The 14349-nt window shown below is 33.4% G+C and overlaps 1 protein-coding gene across 1 annotated transcript; it reads left to right on the forward strand.

The window, feature by feature from the left end:
* The first annotated feature begins 307 nt into the window (after positions 1-307).
* On the forward strand, positions 308-9264 carry LOC106305193 (two-component response regulator ARR14). Its single transcript, XM_013741563.1, has 6 exons — positions 308-485; positions 620-772; positions 854-1219; positions 1941-2017; positions 8383-8982; positions 9082-9264. The coding sequence occupies exons 1-6, from the start codon at positions 308-310 to the stop codon at positions 9235-9237; spliced, it is 1530 nt and encodes a 509-aa protein (XP_013597017.1). The 3' UTR covers positions 9238-9264.
* Positions 9265-14349: the final 5085 nt, after the last annotated feature.

Raw genomic sequence — 14349 nt, forward strand, 5'->3', positions numbered from 1 at the left:
AACATTCCAAAATTAAAAATAAACAAGAAAGTAAAAGCAGAACAGTGTGAAAGCCCTAGAAAATATCATATAATACTCGATTATAAAAATTTACAGTTTTATAGGGAATCTCCAAATCAAAATTCTGTTACTAAAATACGTTTTTGGGGTCCACTTTCACTTATTTACAAATTAGAAATGTTAAATAAAAGTTTGAGATAAATATCAGAATTTTATTGTTTTAAAGGGGGTAAGCAAAGCATCTTTGGCGGATTTCCATGACTACATCATAAAAACACGCAGCTTTTTCCTGCAGCCGTCAATAAGAATGCTTCAGAAATGGAAAGCTAGTAGTGACCAAAGTGGTGGTCCAGATAGAGATTTACCAAACTCTCCCGATATGTTTTCTGGCAACTTTCCCGAGGGTTTGCGGGTGCTATTGTTTGATGAAGATCGACATTATCTTCATATATTGGAGAAACATCTCGAAGAGTTTCAATACGAAGGTAGCTATTTTGATTGACTTGTTTAATTTTGGAGTTTTAGAACAGATCAAATGATGATAAAGTTCATATATAATTTCCAATGTGTTTTTTATTAATTGATGTTATAATCTTATAGATCTGTGTATTTTTTGCAGTGACTACATGCCACGAAGAGGAAAGAGCTATGTATCTACTCTGCAACCATAGGAATATGTTCGACATTGCTATAATGGAAGCACACAATCTAGAGGGGAAAATATTCCGGTTAATCTCGGAAATTGGATCTGAAATAGATATTCCAATCATTAGTAAGCATATAATTTTAAAGTTCGTGTACATTGAATTTTTTGATTAAAAAACATAACAATAAAACACACTTTTTTTTCCAGTAACATCCCAAGACGATTCAAGAGAATCTGTGACCAAATGGATGAGGAACGGTGCATGTGACTATCTCATAAAACCGATAAGACCAGAAGATCTACGTTTGATTTATAAATACTTGGTAAAGAAGATGGAACTAAGGGGTATCACGGTTGCCGAAGAGGCAGAAGAGAAAGCAGCAGCTGAGAAGTCATCCTCTGTGGGAGATTCCACCATAAGAAGCCCTAACAGGAGAAAAAGAAACATGTTACAAACAGACGAGGAGGATCCAGATCATAATCGTGATTCCGCCACCAAGAAAAGGCGAGTGGTGTGGGATGATTATCTTAACGGAAAGTTTTTGGATGCAGTGAATTCCCTTGGCAACAATGGTGAGTCACGTACATTAGGGTTCATAGTTACTCGGGTTTGTCATTTTAGATTTATTCTATATATGCATATATATATATATATACAAAATCTTTTGTTCCCACATACATACATAATTTTCTTAGGAATACTTATTAGTTTATATATTCTAATTAAAAAACCAGTATGATAATATACGATAGAAAAATTTCATCAAAATATATGTTTATTATTATGCTAAAATTTTTAAAACACCCACATATTAAAATATTTTTAAAAATATATTTATACAAATGTGTTTGATTGATTAATATTTAATAATAACTTATTTTATTTTTAAATTTTTATAATAGAAAATATTATTTCCAGATAACAACAATATATATAAGAAATATCTTATTTTTAAATATATGTTTTTATTTTTGGCAATTTTATTATTTTAATTAAATCAATTATCTAATATAATATATAAATCTAATATTATTAATAGAAAATTCATTCTTAATTATATAATAAATTATATATAAAATTTACTGAGGATATCATCGACTTTAACGGTCTAAACGTAAGAGCCCGAATGCTTATATATAAAATTTATTAAGGGTATCATCAACTTTAACTGATCTAACTTTTAACATAAGAGTTTGAATGCGAAAAATCACTTCGCTCGCAAATAATAGTAGAAATTATTTTTATATATATTTTTTTTAAATATATATATTTGAACTATGTGAATTCATGCAGATGTTGTTCCCAAGAAAATTTTGGAGAGGATGAATGTTAGTAGCCTCACTCGAGAAAACGTAGCCAGCCATCTCCAGGTATCGTTTCTTCTTATACTACCACCACGGCGGTGCTTTGTCAGATTTTCAGAAGCCCAACTTTGTGAACATAGGATTACCCCAAAAAATTGCACCTTGGATATTAAGATATGGATTCAGACTTGAAATACAAAGATATCCTAGTGGATGCAAAACTTTTATAATAGAGGCTTTTACCCTTTGCATAAGTTCTCGTGAACCTCACCTACAAATCTTTAACTATTATTAGATTAAAAATATTGTAAACAGAAACTATAAATAGCATTGATATATTCCGTATAACCATTTTATAGCATCATATGTGACCGTAGACTTTAATCTGCATATTGTAACGTCCCGCCCTCTCACTCGGCTGCTGGACTCCATCCCGTCTGATGGACGGTGCATTAATTTCTTGGAAGCTCAAAATCATTGTTTATTGATCCTGCAATTACCACATAACATTTTTCTGTGTTTTGTGACAATAAACTATAAATAGTATCGATATATTATGTACTCTAACCATTTTGTAGCATCATATGTGATTGTAGACTTTATCTGCATATTGTAACGTCCCGGCCACCATGCCCTCTCACTCGGCATGTGGACTCTTCCATCCCGTCTGATGGACGGTCCATTAATTTTTCGGAGGCTCGAAATTATTATTTATTGATCATGCAATCACCACATCACATTTTTCCGTGCTTTGGCCTCACTCGCACAATATCGCGAATCACTTTCTGATAGGTCACCAACCATTTCACTATTCTAGCTCAAGTACGCTTAACGCTGGAGTTCTAAACGGATGTGTGTCGAAAAAGGTAAGTGACACTTTGGTAACATAGGTTGCCAAATCAATTCTCTTATGTCTTTCCGCATATACCAGAAATCATGATGTTACAATTCACCCTCAGAAAGCGCAACACCCCCGTTGCGCATCATGACAGGTCTCAAGACGCCTCCCGGTTCAGAACCGAGATAGCTAAAATGTCTCTGATACCACTCACGTATGCTCACTCGGCACGTGGACCCCATCCCTTCTGACGGGCGGTGCGTTAAATTTTTGGAGGCTCAAAATCATTGTTTACTGACCCTGCAATCACCACATAAAAATTTTCTGTGCTTTGGCCTCAGTTGCACGATATCGCGAATCATTTTTCGATAGGTCACCCATCTTTTCACTACTCCAGCTCAAGCACAGTTAACTCTAGAGTTCTAAACAGATGTGTGCCGGAAAAGGTAAGAACACTTTGGTGACATGGATAGCCAAATCAATTCTTTTAAACTTTTCCACATATACCAGAAATCAAGATGTTACACGTATGTGTTAAGAATCTTAAGAATACATTTAAATTAAACAAATGAGAACAATTATGTAAAATATAGAAAAGATTAACTCTGGAAAAAAATGTCGGTGAATCCACCAGGTTTTTGGTTATTTCCAGCAAATCATAAATTTTGTCTCGAATCGAATTAAGGAGATTTGTTTGTCATGTAGACCTGACATTCCTCATATCAAACTTTCCATCTCACTATGAAGAGACCATAAGTTTGTGCTGATCCTTGAAGTACAAAATATTCGACTTCTTTGATCCATATGGCTCATCCCTATGCCACTAACCTAGTCATGATCAATCCATTAGGAATCAACTTAGCAAGATGGGTTCAAGTACTAAACTGAAACAACTAATTGGTCGAAAAGAACTTCTGTTTTACCCTCATCCTCTTTTAGATTTGTGACCCTATAGCTTTCCACTTCAAGAGAAGCTAATTAAACTGTGTATAAAAAAAAAACATATTTTATCTCGTTGAAGACTTTTTTGGTTTTTGCTTTATAAATGTACCAAATGATCCAATGAATGTTTTAATTTGTGGTTCTATTTTTTTTTCTCCAAAATAGAAAAGCTATATTTTTATATATATATGTACTTGGAAAATCCAAAATGGTCACATATTATAGGTCTAGACATTTTACCCGGACCCAAAGACTCGGACCAAAATCAACAAAAAAAGTGGTTTGGATCGAACGGTAAGGAGATTTTACCCTACTGGGTTTGTTTATAGATAACCACGGGTCTTGGTTCGGGTTTATGTCCACCCCGAAACCCAATCAGATTTTAGTGAAACCAAACTTTTATAGCAGCACTAGCCTATGTAGACCTGGACGTTCGGGTACCCGTTGGTATTCGGGTCGGGTTTTTCGGGTTTTCGAATTTTCAGGTTTACGCTTCTAGGTCTCATACTAAAATTTTATTAGTACGGGCCGAGTTCGGATAATAACACTTCAGGTTCGGTTCAAAATTGTATTGCATCATAAAGCCCATAAAGTAATCATATATCGTACGGATTCGGGTTATATCGGTTCGGTTCGGATATAACCAAAGTAAACAACAAAATTTTTGAAGTAAAACATAAAGAAAAACATCTAAATTAAATAAAAATTAATCTATCACATATAAAATTGATAAAATAACAATAAAATGTTAAATCAAACATGAAAACAAACATCATTTGTAAACAATATGTATTGCCTTATAGAGAATAGACTTTTTATTTCAATGAGCAAATTATAAAATACTTATTTATAACTAATTGTGTACTTAAAGCATTTATTAGAATTTTAATATTTATTATTATATATAATATTACCACAAATATTGAATTTAATAATTGGAATACTTATATATATTTCAAAATATTTATATTGACTATTAATTTCGGATTTTTCGGGTTACCCGTTCGGGTTCGGTTAATAACACTTCGGGTTCGGATATTTTTTGTACCACCCTACAAGATCCGTTCGGGTATTTTTACGTTTCGGGTACCCGTTGGTATTCGGGTCGGATTTCGGGTTCCGGATTTTATGCCGAGGCCTAAGCCTATGTATTACATTTCCCCTTACCCAATGCACCGATTACTCCTCTTTGTTTCGTTTCCACTTCTGACACACAATTCAGAAGAAGATATTTTCATTTTATAAACCTGAACTCCAAAATCAAGCAGTTTACAAACTGGAATTGCATAATCAAGTTAATTGGATTCGAAGCTTAATGTATCCTTCATCAGAGTCGTCTCGAATTAGATCTATGTAATTTTGAACCCTAGTTTGGTTCTTGTTTGATTTCCTTGTTTTTTATTCTTGTTTCATTGGCCAATTTCTAGTAACTCTTTAACCAGAGTTTGATTCTTGTTTCCCTGCTTTTGATTCTTGTTTTCTTGATCGATTTCTAGTAATTCTTACCCGAGTTTGATTCTGTTTTGTTTGTTGTTCATTGGTCGATTTCGAGTAACTCTAAACGTTTATTGCTTTTGATTCTTGTTTCCTTGCCAAATAAAGCTTAACTTGTAGTGATGAAAGACATTAAAAATAAAATGATTTGTGAATTCATCTAAGCCACTAGATTTAGGAAAATTCCTATCAGTCTATGTATAAATCGCTCACACGTCGCCACACATCATGAAAATACCTGCCTCATAAAGTGTTTTAATTTCCCATGAGCTAGAATTTTCCACAAATGACTTAATAGGTATGTGATACTCGGTTTTATAACATGCCCTCAATCTTGTTGTAAAATTGTTGTTCTTAAGAACCCATTTCCAAATTAAAATGAGTAGCATCTGTTTTTTATGGTTCCATGTATTACATCCAAGTACTAAGTAAGACTATATCTCAATGCAAGGATTAATGATATATACTCTTGTTGAAAAATTCTGGTAAAAAGTAAGATCTCATCGTTGGTATCACATCTAATAAGGAAATGAAAAAAAAGTTGGAGATGCCATAGATAACATTGTCTAAAGTGTTTGGTGGATGGGTTGTCATATCCAGGACCCAAGTTTGGTCTAAACCTTACAGTTTAGATTTGATCCAATGGTTTTTTGTAACCCCATATTTAATAGTGGCTTTACACTCTTGGTCTTCCAGTGGGTAGGAAAAATTATAGTATCATCCCATCCCATGAGAACTCAAACAAGTATAGAGAAGAGAACTGTTTAAGTCTTCACAATTTCTTAGCAAGGAGGAACACATTAAAATCATGTAGATCTTGATAACCAAGCACTCATATCTTAGAGAATACATATTTTATCTCAGGTGATCTTGTAAATTCCTGAATTTCCACGGTTAATGCGTTTCTACGGACGCTCACTCGGCTCATGAGCTCCATTCCGTACGATGGATACTGCGTTAGTTTTTTGTAGGTTCAAAAGTCTTGTTTACTGACCCTGCAATCACCACACGATATTTTTCCTTGTTTTGACCTTACTAACACAATATCACAAATCACTTCCTGATAAAGTGACACATCTTTCCACTACTCCAGTTCAAGCACGTTTAACTTTGGAGTTTTTTTAAAGTGTGACCGAAAAGGTAAATGTACTTTGGTGACATAAATAGCCAAATAAATTCTATTAAGCTTTTCACCATATACCACGAACCGAAATGTTATAATTCCCTCTATTTCAGATAGCGCAACGACCCCGTTGCACCTCAGGTTCGTCACCCATGTTAGTGTGAACTTACACATGACTCCACAGTCGTCTAGGTTTGGCTATTATACCACTTGTAACATCATGTCTGCCCATGACTAATAAGCCTCCTATAGCCGTTTACTTGGCATGTTGACCCCATTTCGTGTAATGGAAGATGCATTAATTTTTTGGAAGCTTGAAAATCTTGTTTACTGACCATACAATCACAACATGACATTACCATGTGTTTTATCTTCACTCACATCATATGACGAATCATTTCCCGTTAGGTCACCTTACGCTATTCCAACTCAAATGTAAATGCATTTTGGTGATATACGTAGCCAAATCAATTCTATTAAACTTTTTATCATATACCAAAAATGGGATGTTACATATCTGTGTGATGACCTCTATTGTTTTGGTTTGTACTTCACCAAAAAATTTAAGTCATGCTCTTTAGTTTTTAGTTATGCCTTGTGAAAGTAAAAATCACGAAGTCACATATATATGTACTGCTTAAGACACAAATTTTATTTGGACCTCTTTTATACCATTTATAATAGTTTTGCTGATCACAAATTGACGCACCCATTAAGTTAGTCTACAAAGGAAAACACATTCATCTAGATCAAATATTGAATACGTACGGTAAACCTATATATATACATTCTCATGCCTCTTTTTGTCAAAATGTGAAACACTCCTTTGATATATCATTTTATAATCTGATCCACTAAGTTTCTATTAACTATAAAGGATTTTCCGTATTTAGTCGATATTGTGATGCCTTCCCGTAAGTGAGGGGAAATCCCTATGAGGAATCAACGAGAATGTATATAAACTCTAAATTGTTATTTTTTTTTTTCGTTAGAAGAGTTTTCCCTCTCAAAATGCTGAAATAAATTATTTTCTTATAAAGTTTTTTTTAGTGTGGTATTTTTATAATCTCGAACCAAATCAATCTTACTTTTCAGCTGCACAATCAGTTTTGCAGAGCTTGTTGGGTTAGTCTTTTTTTCCAAAAAGAAAAAAGAAAGAAATTTGCTCACTTAACTTGGAGGGATATTAGGTGCAAATCAATGACAATTTAGCTTTTTTTTTGTCAATGACAATGTAGCTTTGATTAGCCAAAAATTAAATTTTTGGCTAAACAGCCACGGGATGATCATGAAATGGCCACGAACTGTTTTATTTATTTTTACCCAATTGGTGGATTCTTTTGTTCAAACTTTCATTTGTAAATTCCATTCAACTATTTATGTATAATTTTATAACTAAAGTAGTTGTAAAAGTATTACATATAAGAAGCGAAATAATAAATAATATTTTTTGTATACGATATTTGTGAGGCTAATTTGTTGTGTCAATTTGCATTTCTAAGTTTTTATATGTCATTTTGTTGTGTCCATTTGTATTTTAAAATCTTCCTTAATTATTGATTTAATTACTTTTAGTTAAATAATAAATAGTATTTTTAATATTAAATAGTAGTTTAGATGTAGAAATTTTTTTAGTCCATAACTTCTTTTTTGTTTGTATGTTTTAGATAAACCATTCGATAAAAACCGGTGCATGTTTAACATTGTTGGGATTACATAAAACAAATCATCAAAGATACAAACTACAGAAAGTTTTCTACCTTCCCGTAATTAAGCGAGTTTGGTTGATGCCTTTGCCTAGGAAGATGTAGGGGGATCTTTAGACCAAGAATCTCCTAACCGTTCAAAAAAAAAAAAAAAACTAAGCGAGTTCATCTAGTTAGTGAATATAGCTAGATCGGATTAATGGAACTAAACACATCAAAACAGCATTTTAAGAGAATACTAATAAAATCAAATAAGTCGAAAATAATCCTTATTGTTTTTGACATATGTATTGCATTAATATTTCTTTCTTCTAAATTGGGTGTACAGAAATTCCGGATGGGTCTGAAAAAGAAGAATGACCAAAACAAAAGCGACGAGAGAAATCCATCGTTAATTACTCCACAAGAACGAGGAATGTCTAGTGGAGAAATATCAAACGAGCTCTACAGAGGACTAAATGTCCAGTTTCCAACACATCATGTCAACAACATTCCTCAACCGTCTTATTTTCAACAGCACAACACAAACCTTAATCTCACGACGCAACGCGTGTCATCACCTCCTGGAAATCATTATGATAGACTCTCTGTCGCGTCTTCCAGTAGAAATCTAGTGACGACTCACCAACATCACACTTCTCATCAAATCTCAGAGTTCCCATGCAATGATCAGAGCATAGAAGAAAGATTGGTTTATTACGAGGACGAGGACGATGGAGTTAAGAACTTGATCACTGACTGGTTCACGCAAATCCCGGACCAGATAAATCTGTTCCCCTTAGAGGAGTCGGTGATAACGACTACAATGCGTTTCAACGATATTCAGGTGTCGGCCAATCGACAAGAGCCGATGTACGTTCATGAGCCATCCATGATGCATATACCTTCACTTCCTTCATCTCTCACACATAATCCCTTTCTTGATCAGGTGACAACGGCTTATATTTCTTAGAATTCTCATTATTCTCTAATAGACGTTATGCAGATTCATATCTTTAGTGCCCTTTTGTGTGTGTGTCATATACAGAAAGAAAATATACAATTGGTGGATTTACGTCGACAACAATTATTCCGTGAACAGCAACATGCTAACCTAGCAAATGAGAATAGGTTTCCTGAAACTAATCCAGGAACGGGATCTGCAAGAAGGGATAAGATGGGTCAAGACAGGGACCAAGCATGAAAACGACTTACAAATAAGGAGATGAAGTCCGACAATATAGTTTATTATTGATACTATATATTACTTTCTAGAGTTTAGAGTTCTTCTATATACATTCCAGCTGATGCCTTGTTTTCTAGGGATTGCTTGTGATGCGTGTCAACAATCAGTTTGCTTTATTTAAATTGAATAATAACTTGATTGTCAGTGGTTTCAGTATCTAACTAACATATGGTCGTGGTAAGCTCATACCTTTTAAATGTACTCACCAAACTCTTCTCTTTTTGATTAAATTTGCCCATTCCATTCTTTGCATCTGCGCAGATATAAATTAAAGAGAAAACAGTATAAGCAAAAGATAAACGAAGTACCAAAACAAACCAAATAGGCGATTTTTTGTGCGACTGATCTTAAAAACACACTCTGGGCGGGATTTTTACCGTAAGTGAACAAACAACTCCTAATAAAATTATAAAGGCCTGAGATATCTCAACCTTTCTGTAATTTCCTCCGCAATCCAAGAACTATCACTCATTCAACAACTGACCCTAAAATTCTACTACAAATATAACCAAAACAAAAGAGAGTACGTATATATTTTGAAAATACCAAACTACGTACTAACAAAAAAGAAGGGAAAATGGTACCTATGCCATTGTTTGCATGCAACTTAAAGAAAAACAAAAGGTATCTATTCGACCAAATATAATTAAATTCCCATATTTTCTTTCAGTAAAAAAAAAATCTCAAACGTGATCCAAAACTAAATCGACACAAAGAAGTTTTGACATAAACCCTTCATCGATTATACCATATAAAACATTTCGTGTACACATATGGTCATTGAGTTCCAGCATGTTGCTTTATCCGTGATGAGATTGCCGAAATTTTATTGAAGAAATGCTTGCTCATCTCCACGGTTAATCGGAACGCTACAACAAACCTACATACTATAATACTAATTAAACCCAAATATTGATATATGGTCTAAGCAAAGTGGAAAATGATTAATAGGTATCTCAAATGTCCGTGAATATTTTTACAATTTCGTCCATTTTAGACCCAAATTTGAAAAGAGAATCAAAGTCTTGGAAAACGAGTAACTAAATGCAAAAGTAAGGTAAGTAATTACCAACCCGTGCAGTGGTGATATTTCATCTTAAAAATCTGCTCACTGAGTTTGGGTTTGCTGCCTTATCCGTGGTGATTTTTTATCGAAATGTGTTCATCTCCATATATAATCAGACGCACGCTACAACAAACCCAAATGAAATATTAATAAATGAAATGGCTTTCTACCCCCAACCTAAAAAATTGTTCATAAATAACAAATGAAAAATCACAAATGTAGTAACTGAAATATTCAAGTTCGTCAACTTCACACCCAAATTAAAAAGAGAACTTACCAAACATAAAAAAAAAAGGGCAAAAGAACGCAGAAATGGGATCGGGAAAACCATTAACCATTTTTAGAAATGGGATAACGTTTTTTTATACGTTCTTAGCATCAAAAACAAAAGCAAGGTAACTTATTGACGACAGTTTAATGATCAGTAACATGTCGATCAAGGTTACCTATGGATCTATATTGGACCCGTCCTTTTTCTATCATGCGAAATTTGCATGAAGACTGGAAATTCCACAGATTTGTTTCCAATTCGACATAGGACCTTCCGCATACAAAAACAAAAGTAAGCTTTACTAGTAGAAATCGACTCGAACTTAGTGGAAGAAGTGAGAGAGGTTCAAACGAAAACTGTATGAAGATTTGAGATATGATTGAGGGTTTATATACACATCTTCAAAGGAAGGGATAGGGGTTCAGAAGAAATCCTGTAAAGATGCTCAAAGAGTTTGAAATTATTCAAAGATTCTTAAGAGATTAATATTCTACAGTTATTTTATTTATTTGATGGGATTACCACCAAAAAAATCTGGCTGCGCAAAACAAGATTGACCAGTAAGTACTAATAATGATCTAGATTAATCATGTGCATATTTATCCAGAACCGAAGAACCGAACCGAACCACAAAACAAGGTTTGGTTCGGGTTTGGATCATATCAATTATACTAGTGGATCCTATATCACTAGAACCGAAAAAATGGAACCAAACCGAGAACCTCTGAATTTCTATAATATAGTTTATATATTTATATATACTAACAATATTAATTTTGAAATAATAAAATAATTTAGAAATATTATTTATAAGTTGAAATACCCCAAAAAGAGCAATTTACTAGAATACTTTTTATCCAAAATATTTTAATTATTCGAGTTTTAATCTGAAACCCAAAAAAAAATATTTAATCCAAAAAATCCAGGTTTTGATTTTTAACCCAAATTCAACCGAAAAATCAAAACCGAATGGAATCCGAAAACTACCACGAATATAAGCCAGTTCTTAACTTTGTTATACAAACCGAACTGAAAACTGAAATAACCGAACAGAAACCGAACCGAAATTTCTAAATACCCTAACGAATCCTAAACCTCTAGAGTCGAATAACCAAAACTCTGAAATAACCGAACCGGAAGCAAACCTAGAACCGAATGCCCAAAGCTAATCTAAATATAACCTAAGGTTGAATATGCATAAATGGAAACTGGGAATGAATTTTTTAATTATATAATTAAATGTTCATGGTTAAATCAAAAATTTATTTTATCAATTGTATCTTAATCTTGTTATATATATCCCTATAGTATCTGATAAGTTAGAGACATTTAAAAGGTATGTATGCCTACAATATCATAAATTGTAATATTATAACAATTTTTTTCTTTCAAACGAACATGGCAGAAAATTATGTTTTAGCCACATAATTTTCATGCTAACACACAAAATATGCAGCTAAAATTCGTCTCACAACATATTACCTTAGATATATTTTGTGGATAATGAATGTAAAAGCTGGATCTTCTGGTTCATACCATTTATAACACTCTTTGGGACCATGGCATTAAACACTTCTTTTGTCAAACCGGAACCGAAAATCCCTGATCCGAACACATCCGAATCCAAAAAAAAAAATCGATCCAAATAGACCAAACATATGAATATCCAAGATTATGACTCCATGTGTTATATTTTTATTTTTATTTATGATTTAGTTGTAGTGTTTTTTTATTATTCATTATTATTTTTATAATATTTTCAAATAATATGAAACTTTAAATGTTACATTTAGAGTTTGAAAATATTTGATTCAGTTATTAATAGTATATTTTGTTTATTTTGCAAAATTTTATATAAATATGAAGGATTTCTGCTATATTTTGATAGAGTTAGAATATTTTGGATCTTTTCTAGGTTCAATACATACTCAAAAATTACAAGTATTTAATAGATATTTTAATTATAAATCTGAACTAATTCAGATTCGAAAGGAACCGACCCAAATTATGCATGAGCATCCGGGTCTTCAAGATGTTTTTAGTCTAGTGTAGACCCGAAAGAGCAAGATCTGAAAAAACCGGTCTGAACTTGTCTTGAAGATCTGAATACTCATGCATAGTGTATAGTTATTTATATTTAGCAACAAACAGAAATGATTAAAAACAATATTTCGTTATAAATATACTGTAGCAGCTTGTTTGGCCCACAATAGGGGAAAAGGTTACCAATTATTTGTGAAGGCAACACATTAGGCATTACTTCTTCTCTTTTTCAGTGATAATATTACTTCCATTAATAATCAAAGTGAGATACATGGTGAAATACAAATGATGCCGGAAGGAAAAGATCTCCCAGAAGACTAAGTTCAAACAAAGGAAACAAAAATCCTAAACAATGGACCACAAAATACACCAAGATTAAAAAAGTAAAATAACCTAGATTCAAAAGAATAAACTACACTAGCCAAAGAGTATATGAGTTGACAACAGAGAACTCACTAATGCTTTATTCTTCTTGTGAAAAAGAGCAGGTGTCTTGAACTTATTATATTGGTCACCTCAAAACCTGATGAAAAGGACAGAGCCACGATTATAGAAAGCCATACAAACCAACTCTAGAAAACTGATTTGACCGAATCGATTTTGAAATCAGAATTCTGTGGCATACACACGATCGTCTAACGCTCCAACAAACGTTAAGATCGAACAGCCATTACTTCTAATGGATGTATTTGTATATACACTTATAAAATAGTTAAAATATTTAAAATAAAATGAAATTATAGTTTGAAAAACAATAACGAACCAATATATTTTTTTTCAAAAGTCGGATCAGTAAAACTTGGTGAGACAGAAGCCTTTTTATTTTAGAAAGACATGACAAAGGAGTAAATGAGCGTGGTACTAGAAAGGAAAATAAAAAAACTACAAAGCTGCATGGAGTAAAAATTTTTTTTTTTTATTTTACAAAACCAATTAATCAATCAATAAAGCATATCAGAAGCCCTAGAATGTTTACAAATAAAACTATAGACGCAGCAACAAAAATCCCGACACAGAAAACAACCATAGTATTAAACCCATGTCTTCTCCCACCACTTGCAATGGGAAGCACATCGGAAGCAAACATTCCTTGCCGTTGAATATAACCATTGCCGGAAACCCGTCACGTTCCGCTACGTTAATCCCCGCCGTGAGTTTCTTGCTGAATTATATCACCGACTGTTGTTTACACTTTACCCGAACCCTAAGATTCTTCTTCGGATCCAACTTATCAATCTCCGCGACAAGATATTTCAAACCCGGAAGATCTTCCATAAAAATGGTGTTGTTGACACCTCCGTCCACGCTCAAGAGACTCGCGTGGAACGAGGTCAAATCCACAAAGCGCCGGTTTCTTCACCTGAACCGCTAAAAATCAATCAGGAAAATCTGTTTCTCTCGAGTTGAAAATTGTGATCCTCGCGGTCCAACCGCCTCTGTAGTCCGACGCCATGTGCCAGTTGATATAGGCGCCGCAGTTGTCACCACTAGGGGTGGGCAAAAAACCCAAACCGGACGATCCAAACCACACCAACGAAGTTAAACCGATCCAAACCAAACCGTGTTCTTTACATAACCCAATTGGTTCGTGTTTTACTCAACCCGAATGGTTTGGTTTGGTTTAGTTTGGGTTCAAACCGAACCAAACCAATAATCCAATATATTTTTATCTATAAATATATATATATAT

This window comes from Brassica oleracea, chromosome C7 (genome assembly GCF_000695525.1).
Source record: "Brassica oleracea var. oleracea cultivar TO1000 chromosome C7, BOL, whole genome shotgun sequence".
NCBI lineage: Eukaryota > Viridiplantae > Streptophyta > Magnoliopsida > Brassicales > Brassicaceae > Brassica > Brassica oleracea.

What these genes read in the sequence shown, in the direction of transcription:
- LOC106305193 (XM_013741563.1), top strand. Translation starts at nt 308, where the DNA reads ATGCTTCAGAAATGGAAAGCTAGTAGTGACCAAAGTGGTGGTCCAGAT. An exon ending in AATAGATATTCCAATCATTA is followed by an intron (nt 773 to 853) that starts GTAAGCATATAA and finishes TTTTTTTTCCAG; the next exon opens with TAACATCCCAAGACGATTCA. An exon ending in ATAATCCCTTTCTTGATCAG is followed by an intron (nt 8,983 to 9,081) that starts GTGACAACGGCT and finishes TGTCATATACAG; the next exon opens with AAAGAAAATATACAATTGGT.